The sequence below is a fragment of the Eptatretus burgeri genome, chromosome 12, assembly GCF_056783735.1.
Source record: "Eptatretus burgeri isolate ZD-2024b chromosome 12, Ebu_testis_v1, whole genome shotgun sequence".
Lineage (NCBI taxonomy): Eukaryota > Metazoa > Chordata > Myxini > Myxiniformes > Myxinidae > Eptatretus > Eptatretus burgeri.
In genome coordinates this window covers 80,823,049-80,843,577 of record NC_140972.1, presented here as the reverse complement: position 1 = coordinate 80,843,577, position 20,529 = coordinate 80,823,049, and the positions used below count along the sequence as shown (strand labels likewise).

Genomic DNA, 20,529 nt, shown 5'->3' with positions numbered 1-20,529 from the left:
GCTCGGTCACCCTGAGCGAGTGGTCCGTGCTCGGTCACCCTGAGCGAGTGGTCCGTGCTCGGTCACCCTGAGCGAGTGGTCCGTGCTCGGTCACCCTGAGCGAGTGGTCCGTGCTCCGTCACCCTGAGCGAGTGGTCCGTGCTCCGTCACCCTGAGCGAGTGGTCCGTGCTCCGTCACCCTGAGCGAGTGGTCCGTGCTCCGTCACCCTGAGCGAGTGGTCCGTGCTCCGTCACCCTGAGCGAGTGGTCCGTGCTCCGTCACCCTGAGCGAGTGGTCCGTGCTCCGTCACCCTGAGCGAGTGGTCCGTGCTCCGTCACCCTGAGCGAGTGGTCCGTGCTCCGTCACCCTGAGCGAGTGGTCCGTGCTCCGTCACCCTGAGCGAGTGGTCCGTGCTCCGTCACCCTGAGCGAGTGGTCCGTGCTCCGTCACCCTGGAGCGAGTGGTCCGTGCTCCGTCACCCTGAGCGAGTGGTCCGTGCTCCGTCACCCTGAGCGAGTGGTCCGTGCTCCGTCACCCTGAGCGAGTGGTCCGTGCTCCGTCACCCTGAGCGAGTGGTCCGTGCTCCGTCACCCTGAGCGAGTGGTCCGTGCTCCGTCACCCTGAGCGAGTGGTCCGTGCTCCGTCACCCTGAGCGAGTGGTCCGTGCTCCGTCACCCTGAGCGAGTGGTCCGTGCTCCGTCACCCTGAGCGAGTGGTCCGTGCTCCGTCACCCTGAGCGAGTGGTCCGTGCTCCGTCACCCTGAGCGAGTGGTCCGTGCTCCGTCACCCTGAGCGAGTGGTCCGTGCTCCGTCACCCTGAGCGAGTGGTCCGTGCTCCGTCACCCTGAGCGAGTGGTCCGTGCTCAGTCACCCTGAGCGAGTGGTCCGTGCTCAGTCACCCTGAGCGAGTGGTCCGTGCTCAGTCACCCTGAGCGAGTGGTCCGTGCTCAGTCACCCTGAGCGAGTGGTCCGTGCTCAGTCACCCTGAGCGAGTGGTCCGTGCTCAGTCACCCTGAGCGAGTGGTCCGTGCTCAGTCACCCTGAGCGAGTGGTCCGTGCTCAGTCACCCTGAGCGAGTGGTCCGTGCTCAGTCACCCTGAGCGAGTGGTCCGTGCTCAGTCACCCTGAGCGAGTGGTCCGTGCTCAGTCACCCTGAGCGAGTGGTCCGTGCTCAGTCACCCTGAGCGAGTGGTCCGTGCTCAGTCACCCTGAGCGAGTGGTCCGTGCTCAGTCACCCTGAGCGAGTGGTCCGTGCTCAGTCACCCTGAGCGAGTGGTCCGTGCTCAGTCACCCTGAGCGAGTGGTCCGTGCTCAGTCACCCTGAGCGAGTGGTCCGTGCTCAGTCACCCTGAGCGAGTGGTCCGTGCTCAGTCACCCTGAGCGAGTGGTCCGTGCTCAGTCACCCTGAGCGAGTGGTCCGTGCTCAGTCACCCTGAGCGAGTGGTCCGTGCTCAGTCACCCTGAGCGAGTGGTCCGTGCTCAGTCACCCTGAGCGAGTGGTCCGTGCTCAGTCACCCTGAGCGAGTGGTCCGTGCTCAGTCACCCTGAGCGAGTGGTCCGTGCTCAGTCACCCTGAGCGAGTGGTCCGTGCTCAGTCACCCTGGAGCGAGTGGTCCGTGCTCAGTCACCCTGAGCGAGTGGTCCGTGCTCAGTCACCCTGAGCGAGTGGTCCGTGCTCAGTCACCCTGAGCGAGTGGTCCGTGCTCAGTCACCCTGAGCGAGTGGTCCGTGCTCAGTCACCCTGAGCGAGTGGTCCGTGCTCAGTCACCCTGAGCGAGTGGTCCGTGCTCAGTCACCCTGAGCGAGTGGTCCGTGCTCAGTCACCCTGAGCGAGTGGTCCGTGCTCAGTCACCCTGAGCGAGTGGTCCGTGCTCAGTCACCCTGAGCGAGTGGTCCGTGCTCAGTCACCCTGAGCGAGTGGTCCGTGCTCAGTCACCCTGAGCGAGTGGTCCGTGCTCAGTCACCCTGAGCGAGTGGTCCGTGCTCAGTCACCCTGAGCGAGTGGTCCGTGCTCAGTCACCCTGAGCGAGTGGTCCGTGCTCAGTCACCCTGAGCGAGTGGTCCGTGCTCAGTCACCCTGAGCGAGTGGTCCGTGCTCAGTCACCCTGAGCGAGTGGTCCGTGCTCAGTCACCCTGAGCGAGTGGTCCGTGCTCAGTCACCCTGAGCGAGTGGTCCGTGCTCAGTCACCCTGAGCGAGTGGTCCGTGCTCAGTCACCCTGAGCGAGTGGTCCGTGCTCAGTCACCCTGAGCGAGTGGTCCGTGCTCAGTCACCCTGAGCGAGTGGTCCGTGCTCAGTCACCCTGAGCGAGTGGTCCGTGCTCAGTCACCCTGAGCGAGTGGTCCGTGCTCAGTCACCCTGAGCGAGTGGTCCGTGCTCAGTCACCCTGAGCGAGTGGTCCGTGCTCAGTCACCCTGAGCGAGTGGTCCGTGCTCAGTCACCCTGAGCGAGTGGTCCGTGCTCAGTCACCCTGAGCGAGTGGTCCGTGCTCAGTCACCCTGAGCGAGTGGTCCGTGCTCAGTCACCCTGAGCGAGTGGTCCGTGCTCAGTCACCCTGAGCGAGTGGTCCGTGCTCAGTCACCCTGAGCGAGTGGTCCGTGCTCAGTCACCCTGAGCGAGTGGTCCGTGCTCAGTCACCCTGAGCGAGTGGTCCGTGCTCAGTCACCCTGAGCGAGTGGTCCGTGCTCAGTCACCCTGAGCGAGTGGTCCGTGCTCAGTCACCCTGAGCGAGTGGTCCGTGCTCAGTCACCCTGAGCGAGTGGTCCGTGCTCAGTCACCCTGAGCGAGTGGTCCGTGCTCCGTCACCCTGAGCGAGTGGTCCGTGCTCCGTCACCCTGAGCGAGTGGTCCGTGCTCCGTCACCCTGAGCGAGTGGTCCGTGCAATAACACCTGATTTCTGAGCAGTTTGCCATATAACGTGTTTTCTAAGTTACTGAGCCAAATTTTTTTTCCATCCGTCACTCGCAGCTGTTTATAAAGAATAATGTTTGTGAACATATCCTTTAAACGTCTCGATAATTGCAACGTTATTTTTCATTGAGAGCTACTCAAGGTTTCTGTGTTGTATACAGTAAGGACTGCAGTTGGTAATCACACCGACTCCAACGTGCCCATTCCCGAAAAAATTGCCGATGTCAACTGTGTGTGCGCGTGCGTGCGTGCATGCGTGTGATGTGTTCATACAGCATAACATATTATCTCTGCTAACTCCCCTACTCCCACCTCTCCCTCTCTCTGTCCCATCCTTGCTCTACCTCCTCCCAATGCAGTGCAGCGCCCTCCTTCCACATCACCTCTGACTCCCCCCTCCCCTCTCTGTCTCTCTTTGTGTCTCTGTCTCTGGAATATCCAGACTGTGGTTATGTCTGGACGGTGTATGTCTCTGAACGTGTCCGAGTGGTGTTTGTCTCTGGACGCGTCCAGACGGTATTTATGTCTGGACCGGAGTTTGTCTCCGGACGTGTCCGGGCGGTGTTTGTGTCTGGGTGGTATTTAAAGTATGACCTGTAGAAAATGGATTTCAAACATTATTTTGTTTCCATCTTCACTGTTGTTCGATGCAGAATTATTTTGATGAGACGGTATGAATCATAATTAACGCTCCACCACACGTCTGCCTTCCCTTCCTCTCACCTCACACTATCTTCCCTTCCCCCACCCCTCCTCGCTCCCCCTCCCTCCACTCTCCCCCTCCCCCTCTCCTTTCCCCTCTACCTCTTCACTCTACCCACTCTCTCTCCCCCACCCTTCTCTCCCTCTTCCCCCCCCCCTATTTTTCTCCCTTCCCTCTTTAGTATTACCGTCAGTGAAATGACGGGTGGTATTTGCTTGTCCTCATGTATCAAGAATGAAAGAGAAAACAAACTAACCTGTCCATAATTCCTGGGTAATTAAACCGCTCCACAAATTTGGGGGAATTATCTTATCCATAAAGACGGATTCCTCTGTATTGTTCAAAATTAATATTGCCTTTCAGAAAAATGTTCTTTGATTGTTTTAACCTGGTGCTTGAACTTTGAAGTCATTGAACATCTTCATTTTAAACGTTCATCAAGTGAAGTTGTTTTACGCAAACGTGTTTAAATAATGTAAACAACTAATCCTTAATGTTTGTTTGTTTGCTTGTTTTCAGTAACATCCAACAGTTTTGCTGTTACTTCAAAGACTTGCCAGCCGTTGAATTGCGAAGTGGAAAAACAGCAGGAAGGAGAATGTACCACACACGTAGTCAAGGCCTCGACAGCAACATGTGTGTTCATAATCCGAAATTCTCTGCAACATAAATGCTTGTAAAACAAATCGTATCGAATCTGTCATTTACAAACTTTTAGTTTTTGTTTTCTCTGCAAATATGTTTTTTTTTTTTTAATCTTCCTTCTGCACCTGCAAGTGTTGAGATCTGATGTCATCACCAGCCTTTTACGAGGCACGTTCTCTGAAATGCTGAAAAACAGTCGATCGACCCAACATCAGATGTTACATCAAATCTTATTTGTCCTGTACGGTTTTGTCATGCACTAGCAGAGTACCCACCTTATGGGCAATCTTGTTCCAAGCATGCAACATGTCCTTTATTTGGGCAGTGTATAGGCAACTGACAGCTCTGCATTGCCAAAAAAAAAAACCCAGGGTTACACACGTGAAGCAAAAACAGACCTACTGCTTGTAATTCAAAACACCTCACTGCACTGGAAAATGGGGGGGGGGGACAGAAACACTGTGCTGTAAATGGTGGAGACTTGTAATACCCTCCCCCACCTGGAGGTGGTGCTACATGATACACATTTCATTGAGAATTTGTGTCCCCCCCCCCCCCCACCCATACCTCCCCAACACCGCAGGCAAAGATAAAAACACCCCAATGCATCAACTGGGGTCGTGCTGATCCTACGTCGCAAGTCTGGATGTAATCAGCCCAGTATTGTAGGAGGGGTAGCGCGACAAACAAACACCAGCCCGTGAATTATCGGGAGGATATAAATCAGTAAGCTTACTGTACTGCTACTGACATCAACGTAATGCAAGTTTTACCACTGTCCTTCGGTTTACCGATGCCATTTTTTTTTATTCTTCAGTCGATTTTCAGAAGAGTGCAATGTAAATAAATTAAGAATTACAGTGCTCCTTCACCTATCGCGGTTAATGCATTCCAGACCCACCCGCGATAGGTAAAAATCGGCGAAATAGAAACCACATATTTATTTAATTATTTAATTAACGCGAGATGCGGGATGCTTCTACACAGGACAACAACGCCACAGATGCTGCTGTCACTGAGCCATTCAGCGTCCGGGATACAAAACACCATGCTCTGATTGGCCGCCTCCCAATTCACAGCCAATATCGTGCCGAGTACGATCTCACCTGGGCAGAAACAGCCGCAGTTGTACTCCATTTTCCATACGCTAGCGGCTCTCTTTGTTTTTAGTACAAGCCCGCAACGCCACTTCGTAGTTTTATTTAAATTTCGATTTAATATTCTTTTAATAATGTGCATATTGTTGCGAATTCGCGCCCGCCGGCGTGCGATCGGCCGCTTTCCACTAATAGTGACCGCGTTGCCCACCGGACGGACAATTCAGTCGTGACCCTCCTGGAACTATCGCCAGAAACCAGTCACGGGTGGAGGTTTAACCTCACCACAGCCCAGTCCGCATTCTACCCGCGCGAAATAGGGTCACTCGCCAAGTATCGAAATACCTAAGTCCCCGCGCCGGTAACCTACCGAGGGGCAGGACCTCGCCGCAGGTCGGCTTGGGACACGAACCACTAAAGCGGTCCGTTCCGTTCTACAGCGATAACCGAGCGGGTATTATCGCCGACCTCGATGGATCCGATTCTCCTTACCGGGTGTTTAAAACCCAACTAATTATTCCACGATGCAAGATGGCATTTACAATGGGGAAAAGATGACACCGCGAACGGGATACATTTCACAAGCAAGGACATTTATTATTTACACACACACACACATCACAAGCAAGGCAGTCATGCAATGTACAAGCAAGAAACAATGAATAAAACACGGATACAGGCAAGAAAGCAATGAAAGCAATACCACCGACGACAAGCAAAGGTTTATTCACAAGCACAGTCACTTAGGCAGGTCTACTTAATAGACGGCGCCACAACTTGTATTCAAAGCAAAGAAATGGCCACCCTCATAGATAAGGATGGCAGACAGGGTCCTGTAGACCGTATGTGGCGTGGAGCCTGGATGACCGGCCAGGCGCACGAGACCGAAGGGCCTTACCCGCACCCTCGTGGTGCGACGGTGGGCAGGTCGCGACGTCTCGTTCCCACGGCAGCTAGCATAGCCACGCCTGATCTCGGGCCCCTGGCGTGGTCGGTGAGCTCTCTCCGGCGTTCCCCACACGGACACGCAAGCTCGCGCCACACAGCCAGCAGAGTGGTTTGGGGGAACGAACGGGGTTACCGGCGCTCTCTCAGTGTGGATGCTCGGTGAATGGGGGGTGATGCTCTTTCAGGCGTTGATGCTCGATCAGCGAGTTGATGCTCGTTCACCCCGGACTGCCTTGGCGCTGGCAAGCTCTCCCTGGCTGTGGTCTCCACGTCACCCTTTTCCCCGGCGGTGGTCTCCATGTAGCCCTCTGGTTTGCCACCGAGTGCCCTTCCGCGTCCCTGCTCCGTTCACCAACTCACTGCCTCACACTCTCAACTCCACCGTCTCAACTCTTGCCAACTCCCAACAACTCTGACTCTCTCCCGACTCGCACTCGCCCACCACAACCCTCTTCAACGGACCCAGATTCCGTAACCGATCGACCCCCCCCCTCTAGACTGCCGGCTCCACAGATTCACCACTGATCGACAACAACCCGGAGCTCCGTTCTGCTCGTCCTTATATAGGGCCGGGGAAGCGAGAATCGACCCTTGCCCTTTGACCTCTGACCCCCGGAGAGCGGACGTGGTAGAAATCACCGAAGCGCTCGTTCTGACAGCTTGACCTTCGACCCCGGAAAGCCGATGTCGTGGAAATCACTGACGCGCTTGGTCTGACAGCTCGACCTTCGACCCCGGAAAGCCGACGTCGTGGAAATCACCGATGCGCTTGGCGGCGAGAGAACCCCTGCCTCTGCCCGCAGCGATGTCGTTTGTTCAGATTCCGCCGCTGCTGGTGCGAAGATGGCGTCGCTTCAGGAACGAAGGTGATGCGATGTTTGTGGTATGGGTTTGTTGGCGATTGTGGAGGTAAAGAGGCGAAGGTGGTGGTGATTTGGTTGTTGAATTATGGTTGATCCAAAATAACGACAGAAAAAGAAAAATGGCTACCTCAAAGGGTCGCAGCCTGGTGTTCACGAATAAAACCCATTAAACAACGGTGGGGAAATCTAACTGAACACAGACTTATCTATCTAACTGATCTAAGGAACCTTTATGGTGTTCTGCGAATTTCCACAGCCATAACAATATATATATATATATATATTTTTTTACTTTCGTTTGTTTTTTACTATTTTATAATAATATTTTTAGTATATTTTACTTAAAAATAATTAAAATAATAAATTTTGATTTTAAATAATTAAAGTAAAACCTGCGATTTAGTGAAGCTGCGAAAAGTGAACCGCGATATAGTGAGGGAGCACTGTATTCATTATCAATCGAGCATTGAAGAACGAAAAACAGGTGGCGCATCTTTCCCATTGATGAAACGTCTGAGGCTGTGCGGAGCATATGCCACACTTGTAGTTTTGCTTCTGGGCTTGCCTTTTGCACACAACGGCTCTCTTGTCGATCCATGCAGAATTCTTGCTTTGGGAATTATTGCCAATCGTGGCGAGGCCAACGTTTAACTTCACTCACCTGCTCTATCATCACCTCTCACTGAAGCACAACAGCATTTTTCATTTGCTCATTGAGCATTTTGATGTTGGGATTGCTTTGCTTGGGATTGCTTTGTCTCATAAAAAAATTAAAAAAAAATTGTAAAGAAAAAACAATAAGCACTTTTTATACTTTTTGATTTGAACAAGAATGGTCATTCGAATGTTGAATCTGCAATCTCACGCCAAGAAGGTCTCGTATCGAACACCTTCACCATGAAATGTTCCTTACCAGTAGAGAGACACGTCACTGCTTGAAAGGGGAAGCAGCAATCTCAAGACAACCTTCTATTGCTAGAAAAATTGTACATGACATTCAAGCTTTAGGTTTTGTCATACGCAGTTGCTATGGATGTTCTTGGAAGAGGACCTTGAGTGCCAGAAGAGGTGGACAAACAAAGTAAGTGGAGTGATTATTATATTCTCAGATCTTCATCAAAAATTGAGCACAAGAAGTCATACCTGAGATGTACAGGTGAATCATCGGTGTTTGGATCATTAGTTGTCAAAACATATTGCCGTAATGGTTTACTTAAGATGATTCAGGCAGGCACAACAACCTGTTGGATACGGACACGGTTGTTGTTTGCATATAATTATTGGAATGATTTATCAGACAGAGATGTTGGTTACCAAATGACAATCATGATATATTGTCGGAAGCTTGTAAGTTGCTAAACATGTTATCAACCGAAAACGGAACGCGAGATAATGACTTTATCAAAGTTACTCGCACTGCCTTTGCTTCTGAATAAATTGACCAGAAAGGAATGAGATAGTAGGAGGAGATCGGGACCATACTCTGTGCAGAGCGTTGGTGCTGCTTTAGCAGTCTCCTTGGCTATTGGGCACAATCCTGGACGGGTCGCCACTCCGACACAGGATACCAGCAAGCTGGCGCTCATTTTGCTGACCTCGGAGGAATGACAGTTTTAGTTAACCCCACCTGGTATTAATTCAACAGCTGAGCGGGATTTGAACTCAGGATCCGAGGATCCAAAGCCCGCCACCCTAACCACCCTTACCATTAAGCCAACACCAGGCATGAATGAGATTAAAGTCCTCTGATGCACTTGGTGGTACACATGGTACGATTTGGACAAACTGCTTGTGGTATTTTTATTTTTCACACATTTACTGTGCTTCACTTCAGCCAGTCAGGCATACAGTCAATCCGTCATTGTTGAAGGAAAAGATGAAGAAAGAGCACAGATAGTGGCATTTACATCGGACTCGAAGAATCGTGTTTGCTTTGCATTGTTCAGCGTTTCTGTAACTACACTGCTTTGCATTCACCCCTGCTGCAAATTCCATTGGAAAACCTTTCATGGAGACCTTCAGGAGGAGGAAAATAATGCAGAAGTAAACTCACTGTTTAAAGAAGTTTGCTTCAAAGTGAATTGGCTGATTCGGCCAATAAGCTGTTCAACCTTTTTGCGCAATTACTATTCAACTGTGTCAGTCGGTTGCACGTAGATAACTTCGAGCTGCTCAGATCACCTTGCACACCGAAAGTTTTTTTCTTCTTCTTCTTTTTCTCGATGTTCTGAAACTTTGGTCACATTGGAAATCAGGGATTTCTATTTATTTAAACGAGTGTGACGCATTCTTGGCTGTGTTATGAGCAGGTCTTTGGCTGAGGAGTTCCGGAAGACCCTTTGTGCGCTTTGGCAGGGCAGTCCCACGGCGATCTCACCGGACTCTCTCTTCTACGTCATTTGGAAGGTGATGCCCAGCTTCAGGTGCGCACTCTTATTTATCCTTTCGTTATCTTCAACATTGTCATGTCTTCATTCTTATGTCAAACCATCTCATGAATCTGCTTATCGTCGTCATTCATTTACTCCTTCAAACAAATTATTCTTATCCTCTTCATTGTTCATCCGATTTGTATTCTACATCCTTTATACAACTTATTTTTGTCATCATAATCATTATCTACCTAGTTTTTATCCATTTCATTATCTTTGATCATCAACGAATATCTATTCATAGAAATTGTGATGAGGTAATTGCAATTAAAAATAAAGTATTTATTCATTTTTTTTGTTTGCTATTTATGAAAATGTTTATTAAAAAAGGCAATTAGTTCTAACAAGAGTCTGCAGTATTACGTTCATATTGGACAATGGTGGATCAATATGAAACTTGCTATTCAACCAATGTGTAACAAGGCATCGACATATTGTGTATACAAAATGGAATTTTCTTTCGTTTGTTAATAAAATTGAGCAAAAAAAAATTATGAATGAATTTGTCTGCTGTTATTTATAAGGATGAGAAGCTGAATTGATACCTGAAGGTTGGCATGCAGAAAAGTCAATTCTGCATTCACTATAATCTTGGCCTGGACACCAAATCACACTTCTGTTGACCACAACACAAAAATTTAGTACGGTTTATGTAATAACCTCGGAGGAGGTACCCTATCTACCACACAACCAGGAAGCTTTATTTTCTCTTTCTTCATAACAAAAGAGTGGAGTGACAGCAGTGAGGAGAAGCCAAAAATAATAAGATAGAGGTGTGGCACAGGAGAAGGGAAGGGAAAATGAGGTACTAGTAGCAACAAGGGTATAACTTACATATAGTATGCATAAGTATATAAATGTGTGCACACGTGTACGTCCACACATGTAAACGCACATGCATGTGAACACATATACGTACACACGCATGCGCATGCTCTCATATACACACACTATCACACTTGTTCACACCTACCTACTTGCCTACATGTCCCAACCGCACTTAACTGAGTCCCAACCATGTCCCACCTGCACAACCGCACTAGCAATAGTGTTGAGAATAACAATTCTCGGCACTTTTACAAAAATTCTTGATAAGCCATATATTTATGATACACCGGAACTCAAATATGGTAGACCATGTTGGAACTTTGTTTCCAGAATTACACACAACACTGGTGGAGAACATCCTCTGCAATTCAAACTTCGCTAAAAAAAAAAAATCATTCCAATGCAAGGAACATAATATTTGGGTCGGTGTTGTGTATGTTGAGAATTGTGTTGAAATAAATTAATAGAGGAAACCTTTTCCATGAGTAATATACACATTTGACAACCTCACCTCCACCTAATATAAATGTTCATACCAAGTAGCAACAAAACAGACGCTTGGACGATGAAACATGCATTCAGGCTTATCCCAAATTCTTCCCACCTCTTCCTTCTACCGAGAATAATCTCTACATGTTGTACAGGTTTTCAATCTGTGTCGTGCAGGGATGTAATTTCCTTATCCATCCCTTCCACACCCCCAAGTGAAAATTGAAATGTAAACACAAGTTAACGTCCATTGTGCTATTAAAGTGCACCGTGTAGACTTCACCAAGGCAGGCTGCTTGGTGTAAATTGACAGCACAGTGATAAATCTTTTTTGATAATGACCCGTAAAGGCCCCTCATCTCTTCTGGCTATCACCATTCTTTATCCAAAATCTGCTTGGTTTGTTGAATACTCGAGCAACAATACTAACTTTATTCAGTCACACAATTGAATAATAACAGTGTACTTAACTGAGGATTAATTCATTATATGATGTCCTTCAACTTTGATTCAAAAAATGAGTGCACACTTTTATTTCCTGATGCCTTGGACGAACATGCACCGTGTTCTTGTGCACATGTTTTCAAAGCCCTTGTTACATGATGCCGAATGCTGGGCGATGAAGAAGTAAATACATCTGAGAAGTGACAAAGTAAAGAGGCAACAATTTGTTTCAGGGACGCCATCAAATGGAGCTCATCGGTCTTAACATCAATGCACAGCCTGCCCTGGGTGAACCACTTCTCTAAACTGACCTTCAAGTCCAAGCACTGCCTAGAATTCGGTCACTCTAAACCTGTCTTTTTGTGGGTCACTCCTTCCATTGCGTTGTGGAGTATTTGGAGTATTACTTCCTGTTATGGGTTGTTTCTGTTACATTTGCGAGGCGAGCCGGATAATTCAGAGGTAGCACGCTCACCTTTGAGCTGTCTTATCTGTGTTAAATTGCCACCCTGGTGTTTTGCAGACACATTGCATCTGTGCCTTGTCCATCAAAATTGATGTTAATCTTGGGACCTGTCTGCCTGCATTGGTTACTGCTGATGGACTTAAAATCCCATGGTTTATTTTGCAAGGAGTTGGCGGTTGTTGCTGACATTGGCCAAATTATAAATCGTACCCTGACTACTGCTAAGATGGTAGTGGCAAACCTCCTTGACAGCTGACAGACAGACAGACAGACAGACAGACAGACAGATAGATAGACAGACTTGCATTTTCTTCATCCCACCCAGGAGGCCCTTAGACTAATAGGTATCTCGCATTGGGAAGCTAATGCACAGGGCCTTCTGCTCTCTCTCACCATAGACAGGTTTGTGATCTGGTAGTCGTTTATCCAGTTGCACTCCTCACATCTGTCTTGTGGCCCTTACCTGCTTTGCTCGGTCACATGCACTTATCATGCAGCCAATTCCTTTTTCCCTTCCTTAAAGTCAAATATTCCTGTCAACCTCTTTTCCTTCATCTCCCATTTTTTTCTTTTCTATAAAAATTACCTTCATAGGTCTTTCCTTTTTATTTCTTACCTCCTATTTTTCAAGAACATAGCCCCCCCCCCTCCCCCGACCCTTACCCCCACCACGTACCCCCACCACACATTCATCCTGATGATGTTTATCTGTTTGTGCCTTTTCCATCTGTGCCTCTAATATCCTGCTGTTCTGTCTAGCAGCTGCTCAATTCCTAAAAAAAAATTTTAATTGTTAAAATATCACAAAAAAAGGCAATGGGTGATACCATTAATCAACAGTGTTATTGACTTCTTTAATGAAACAGCCATAAAAACCAGCCTACACTTGCTTTGCTCAAGCATTCATTGTACAATTGAAATGCTGAATTTGTGTTGTAATAATATGACAAGGGGTGCAGAGCTTTGTCATGAGTTTCACACTTAGCAGGCACGTTTTAGAAATTGGTATCTTGTGTTTTGCAGTGGATAGCATATAGACGAGCATAGCATTTTATCACGGCACACTGCCTTGTGGAAAACAAGCTCTCTGCAGCTTTTGTTAATCTTCCAACTGGATTGTTTGTTCAGGGGGTACCAGCAGCAAGATGCCCATGAGTTCATGCGTTACCTACTGGATCACCTTCACATGGAGCTCCAAGACAGTGGGCAAGGGATGGGCACAGATATCTCTGCATGGGGTCCCTTCGGTCTCCAAGAAGGAAAGAAAAGCACGTGAGTCAATATGGTATCAATTTAGGTGCTTTGGTTCTGTTGCATCTTCTTAATTGAGAGCATTAATTGGCATAATATACCGGTCATAAAAGAGGTTTGTAGCAAAACAAAAAAGGCCCCAAAGCAAACTTGTTTATTCCAGAAAAAAATTTGAGTTTATAAAAGTGTAGTTAACCGATTATGAAACCATTTTGGGATTTTTCTATTATTTTTTTCCCTTTGTTTGTACAATTCAAAGGTGTGAGCAAATTCGAGAATACAGTATTTATCGTCCAGCCGAAATTGGTTTTCAAACGGAAAAAATTGGAACCAAGCTTGAAATCGCATCAGAGCATCAGGAATCCATCCTGAGCAAGAACAACATTCAGTGGAGCGCATATCTTTGCCAGGCTGAACACTTCACATTTTGTAACCCACTTATAGACCCGATCTGAATCTGAACCTTAACCAAAATCTAATCGGCTTGTTCTTGTCACACACCCAACTCATCCACCATGTTGTGTCATCTGTCCACAATGTTTTGAAATATTATGATGTATGTCAAATTCGCCCCGTCTCTCAATGATGAATAATCACTTCAAAAATATTTTTTAAACTCTCATATCCAGATTCGGAACTTCACCAAAATCGAATCGATTCGTCCCGTCACACACTCAACATGTCCACCAAATTTCGTCTAACTCCATCCATAACATTTTGAGATATCCTGCTCACAGATAAACACACAGACAGGGGTGAAAACATAACCTATATCCATCTTCGGTGGCAGAGGTGTTGATGTACAAAATCCATGAAAATCCTCGTTTGGGAGGGAAAAAAAGGTTTTGATGTCCTATATCAATGAATTATGTAATAGGCTTTTAACTTGCATTTCATAGAGAAATTACGCCATTTAGAGCATAGAAATGTATTACTAACTGATAGAAATGTTCATCCAAAGCTTAAAAAAAAACCCCAAAAAACATGTTTTAAGGCTATTCAAGGTCACATTGTGATGTCATAGCACTTATTATGTAATCTCATGTTATGAGATACAATTGAATAAGAACTGCATGCACCATGTAGATGAAGGGCGTACAAGTGATACAAGGAACTTTAAACATCAATATGTCAAAAATGTTTGTCGGCGTCTTGTTTTTTTCTTCCGGGGCGAGATCGACTTCTCATAGAGAAATTACGCCATTTAGAGCATAGACATGTATTACTAACTGATAGAAATGTTCATCCAAAGCTTAAAAAAAACCCCCCAAAAAACATGTTTTAAGGCTATTCAAGGTCACATTGTGATGTCATAGCACTTATTATGTAATCTCATGTTATGAGATACAATTGAATAAGAACTGCATGCACCATGTAGATGAAGGGCGTACAAGTGATACAAGGAACTTTAAACATCAATATGTCAAAAATGTTTGTCGGCGTCTTGTTTTTTTTCTTCCGGGGCGAGATCGACTTCTTTATGTTCACAGTTCTTGCCACGGCAGTGATAGCGGGCTGCCACACAGCTCGATGCATTTTTTTCGGCATGAATATTTAGAAATGCAAAACTTCTTGCATTTGCAGCGAATAACAGTCAGCAAGTCGGCTTTATCCACCATAATGGGAACCAGTATCCCTTTCTCAAGTTTCCAGCACCAGTTTCCTGATCGCAAAAGAGTTGATGAGTTATTCAAGTGCGTAGTCTCAATGTAAACGTGAAGCAAATGGAAATGCGCTGCTTTGCTCAGTTGGTGGTATCATTTTGTCGGACGACACGATTTGATGTTGCAACATAGCTCATATACTGTACATATATCGCAAGTCATTGAGAGTGTCAGTGTCCTTAACATTGTACATTATTGCAAAAATATTTAATCCTGAAGCAGTGATTCCTTCTCTTCTAGTGTTGCACTATCAGAAATATATACATCACTTATATCTTGTACTGCTCTTGAATTTTGTATTTTTTTTTGAGAATTGCACCTTTTCCCTAACCACAAGTTGACCACAAGTTGACCACGAATCATCGCACCCACTCCAAGCACGAATACAAAGTATATGACTTGCAATAAACTGACTAATATTTTCCATAACTTCTCAAATACTGAAGAACCATACACTGGCCTTCAATCTTTTCGATGCTTCCGCCCAAGAAATACAAGTCACTAGTATCATCTTTGAAGTTATGAATTAAAAGAATCAACATGTCCATGTTGTTGGAAGCAACGGTCTTATTAACTTGGGAAGAAAGTTCCAAGACACGAGCAGCAAGCATCGTGTCAGCATCGCTATTGCTTTGATTGACATCATGGTCATCGTTTCTCAAGTATTTCATGAGCAGCTCAATTAATTGGCACTTGTTTTGTTCGTTGGAAAGCAATGCTTGCTGTATACCATGCACAGCCATGTCAGCTGTATTTTATATGTCGGAGGAGGTTTTACCGATGTTTGGTTGACGGGCCGTGAGGGTCACCACCAAACACTATGGTGCAAGTTCCGTAGTTGTATCTCTCATATTTCATGTATTGGGAAACAAAATCTTCATCAGTCGAACCTGACTTCCACTGTACATGATGGAGTTATGCCCCACCATCAAGAACCGTGTTTGTACAAGACGGTACATCCACATCCACATATACAACATCTTTTGTGAGAATGACTACAAGAGATGCTTTGTTTGATTTTTCTCATCTTGTAATTTTGTGTATATTGTAGTGGTTTTTCTGAGCACCGTGGTCTTTTTAGTCAGTAAAATCTGGTCAACTTCGTTCATGCACAAACACTTTACATGAAGGATCGTCCTCTTTGCCACTTAAATAATCAAAAAGCACTTCACTCAAGTGCAGCTTTGTGAAGTCCATAAGATTCGTCAAGCCTTCCACCCTAACTTGAAGTCATTTGCCATTACCATGAGTATCTTCAGAGAATCGACTTGAGCAAATGACACCCTGTTCATCGCCGACTGGGCATCCTCTGTTGTGCAAAGTCCTTTCTTGGCACACCTGAACTACTATCCACCTATAAGGCTTTCATCTGCAGCTTGATGGAAGAATGCTCTCCCCTTTGGGTTGCTGCCCCTGCCTCACACTTTGCCCTTGTTGATGTCTTCGATCGCAAGGCCTTTAAGATCATTGGAATTTCTCATGATGAAGCTGAGTCTGGGCCTTTCACTTTGCCTTTGCCATGGTCTATGTCTTCTACTGCCTCCTTTCTGGTCTTGCACCCTCTGCTCTTTCTATACTTTGTCCCCTTCCCCCAGGTATCTGAAGGGTGCATGTTGTCCACCAGCAACTCCATTCTCATGAATCTCCCCAAATCCAGGAGCACTGCTCACCTCCACTCATTTGTTCCTTTCTTTTCCCCACCTGTGGAACCAACTTCCACATCCTCTTCAATCTCATTCTTCCCTGTAGGTCTTCAAGACAGCTGGAAAAAACCATTTCAGATCACCCCCCCCAACCACAATCCAAAACCATGATCTTTTCTACACCCGTGAATCCACCCCTACCCCCCCCACCCCACCTCAAATTTTGCTTCTGTACCAACGTTGTGCACCCCTTGCATTTTCCCATACCCCTCACTGTTACCTACATCCCTTGTTTGCTTGTCTCCATCTACATTCTCCCTCGACCTTGCTGTTGGCATTCCCCCTTCTCCTGCTGTTGGTGTTTCCCCCTTCTCCTGCTGTTTATTAACCTCCGCCATCGAAGATCGGAGGTTACTTTTTCACCCCTTTCTGTTTGTTTGTTTGTTTATTATCTTGCCAAAACGAAGTTTTTGCAAGATATGTTAGTCAGCTTGTGTTTTTTTTTTTTGTCTGTAATCACATATCGATCACTCTGCAGAGCACAGTTATCATTGGAAATTTTTGTAACTTCGCATATCAGAGTCCTATAGAGGTCCCTTTCAGCGCATAAAATTTTCAAGGTCAAGGTCACTTTGTCGCAAATCAGAGGAGTCGACGAAACCCTTATTTCTTGAGTAATTTTGATCGGATCGTCTTCAAACTTCATGGGAATATAGTTCATGGTCTGGCGCTCAGCTGATTAATTTTTGGTGGCGATCGGCCTTGACCTTCATGGTTAGCACTGGAGGTCGAAAGTTTTTGACCCCAAGGTCAAATTTTGAAATCTTAGTTACCATATCGTGTAATACCTCAAATTGAACACCTTGATGAGTGCTTTCTAGATATGTCAAGCTTGAGACATTATGACGTCATTTGGTGACGTTATGAGGCAAACGCATATATTTCATGGTTACTCTGTTGAACGATTCTCATCGGAATCGCTGGTAGGCAGATATTCCTCAAGGAGTCGCTCCTGGTGGATAGCAGCTCTGTTCACCTCAGTGTGACTTTATAGAAGTCACACGTGGTCACCTTTTGGCAAGTTTTTATTTATTTATTTTTTGTCTGTAATCACGTATCGATCACTCTGCAGAGCACAGTTATCATTGGAAATTTTTGTAACTTCGCATATCAGAGGCCTATAAAGGTCCCTTTCAGGGCACAAAATTTTCAAGGTCAAGGTCACTTTGTCGCAAATCAGAGGAGTCGACGAAACCCTTATTTTTTTGAGTAATTTTGATCGGATCGTCTTCAAACTTCATGGGAATATAGTTCATGGTCTGGCGCTCAGCTGATTAATTTTTGGTGGCGATCGGCCTTGACCTTCAAGGTTAGCGCTGGAGGTCGAAAGTTTTTGACCCCAAGGTCAAATTTTGAAATCTTAGATACCATATCGAGTAATACCTCATATGAAAGCGCTTGATAAGTGCTTTCCAGATCTGTCAAAAGTTTGACATGATTATGTCATTTGATGACATCATGACGAAAAACGGATTTTTCATGAAAATTTTATTTCCTCAGTTCTCATCAAAATCTCTTGATATTTCATGTACAACGGTCCTCGAGAGATACCATTAACCGTACGAAAATATAAAGGTCAAGGTCACAAAAAGGTCAAGCATTAAGGTCGACGAAACCCTTATTTTTTTGAGTAACTTTAATCGAATAAATAAGTCACTCATGTTCACATTTTGGCAAGATACTGGTCACCCTGGGGGTGACATTGGTTTTTTATATGTTTGTTTGTTTGTTTGTTTGTGAACAGTATTACGGAAAAACTCCTCGATGGATTTCGACGAAACTTGGTGGGGGGGGGTTAGGTCTGGTCCAAGGATCATGCCATTAGATTTTGGACTTGGTCCAAAATCCAATATGGCCGCTATGGCGGCCATTTAGAAAAAATATTTGAATTTTTTTTTTGCATTTCTACATGTTTTAAGTGATTTCCAACCCCCCCCCCCCAAAAAAAAAATTGTTAGAGAAAAAAACATTTTTGCAACTTTTTTTTCAACAAAATTTCGATTTTTTTTTTTTGAATTTCTACATGTTATAAGTCATTTCCAACAAAAAACATGCCAAAATAATAATTGCGGCTGATTTTGGAACTTCAGGTGGATATACCCACGTAAAATCAATTTCTGTCTCAAAGAATCTAGTTATGACGAATGATTTGAGTATATAAAAGTTAAAAGTAAAAGGGAAAGTTGCAAACTATAACTCTGTGAGCACTGTTGACGTCAAATTGAATGAATAGGATATCAGGTTCACTTGAGTGACCGAGCAGTATTGACGGCGGAGGTTTTGCACTCTACCGAGTGCTCCCCCTCTAGTTTTGTTATGTTGTGTCCTGATCTGCTCTGTGTTCTGGCTCTTCCACAAGCCTTGACTATGTGCACCAAATTTTTTTTTCTTTAAAAAAAAGGAGGTGAAAGTCTTCTCTATCATCATCTGCCTTTGTATGGTTTTCAAATCTGAAACAGAAATATCGTATTATATTTCTGTAATTGAAAAAAAACAAAAACTTCATGTGCGTTGCATAATATACAGTAATCAGAAATTGTACGTAACAAACAGTAATGAACAAAAATGATTGCCTATTAAAATGCTCTTGCCTTACAACGCAAGTTGAAAGCCAATTACGTAATTCTTTTATTTATGTGATCATGACCCCTCCCCCCATCCCCCAAAAGACCATTTTAGTGGATTTTATATACAGTATGGTATTCAGAGTGGTTTCCTGAGTCTCTAGCGATTTTCCAGCTTCGTAACAACTTTTCCCATTTTTCAGCTATTTCGACTGGACCATTAGGTGGGTGCAGTGGTGATATTTTTGCATGCAAAGAGTATCAGCACAAATAACATCAATGAGATGGTGCCAGTGTTTGGGGATGTTGCCACATTACATATCAAAGCAGCTTTAATGACATCCAAGTATGGTACTTGGAGGGAGCACTGCTGATGAAACAAGATCAGTGGGATTATCATCCTCAGTCAGTGAAGATCATCCCAACCAAGCCGAAAGTATTCTACGTGTGGTACAATGTGACTGTTCAACACATAGCGCACACACTGACTATCATTACCGGCAATGCAGTTGCCATTTCAATAAACAACCATGGAGAAATATGCTCAACAAAGTGAATTCTGAGAATGCCGATATCGGAACACAATGCACAATATATTCAGCTTTCATAGAAACTCCCATGGTTTCAAAGCAAATCCTAAGTCTATTCGTTGAGGGTAAAAGTCAGTCTTTCATGGAATACAAATGAAGAACTCATCTTGCTGGTGAAGAGTAGTGCGTATCTGTGTCGGCAGACAGGTGGAACGATGGAAGAAATCATTAGAGCGTTAATTGAAGTTTGGAAACTGCTGTGGCAAGTAAGGAGAAGCTGATGTTTCAGGCGTTTAAAGGGTCAACACCCAAAGCGTGAGCTTCTCCTTGCTTCCCAAAGCGGTTATCAATGTACTGAACCTCTTCTTCGAATCAATGTGGCTTCTCACCCTCAAAAGAAGTGTAAATTTAAGTAAGGAAAGGTTTAAATGCCTCTGGGTTTTTTTTTGTTTTTCATGAAGACAAGGGGGGAGGGGGGAGTAATTTTGGTGGAGTCCGACTTGGACCGTGAGATTAAAGTACTTCGTAAATATCATCCGAAACCTATGTGCACCATTGAGCTGAAGTATCACAGAAAGCTTCCCGAGGATGGCCTCGTGCATCGAGCTAATGTATCGCTACGCAACTCGTATGTTACAAGCAGTCGGACAATTGCTGCTCATCTCATCCTATTTTGCCAGATTTTTGTAGTTGAACTGTCTTTATTTTATTTATTTATTTTATTTATTATTTGTTTTGTATTTCAAGGTGGTTGCTCACCTTGGTGAGACTTGCCATTGCCACCACCTCTTTTGTGAATGTTTTTTGGTACTTCTATGGTTGTCTCGGATGTTTTCTTCTTCTTTTCTTCATTTTATTTTCATTGTTACCTCTGCCACCGAAGGTGGAAGGAAGTTATGTTTTCACCCCTCTCTGTCTGATTGTGTGCAGGATATCTCAAAAAGTTGTGGATAGGTTGGGTGTGTGACAAGGACAAATTGATTAGATTTTGGTGGAGATCTGCATCCGGATCC

General features: G+C 45.4%; 1 protein-coding gene across 4 annotated transcripts in view; it reads left to right on the top strand.

The window, feature by feature from the left end:
- The window catches only part of USP3 (ubiquitin specific peptidase 3), a 111,428-nt gene that overhangs the window by 63,010 nt on the left and 27,889 nt on the right, over positions 1-20,529 (top strand). For all 4 annotated transcript variants that reach the window (XM_085848682.1, XM_085848681.1, XM_085848680.1 and 1 more), the window contains exons 7-9: positions 4,112-4,228; positions 9,455-9,568; positions 12,933-13,076. In XM_085848682.1, the coding sequence (XP_085704808.1) occupies positions 4,112-4,228; positions 9,455-9,568; positions 12,933-13,076 (375 nt within the window). The remainder of the gene's footprint in view (positions 1-4,111; positions 4,229-9,454; positions 9,569-12,932; positions 13,077-20,529) is intronic.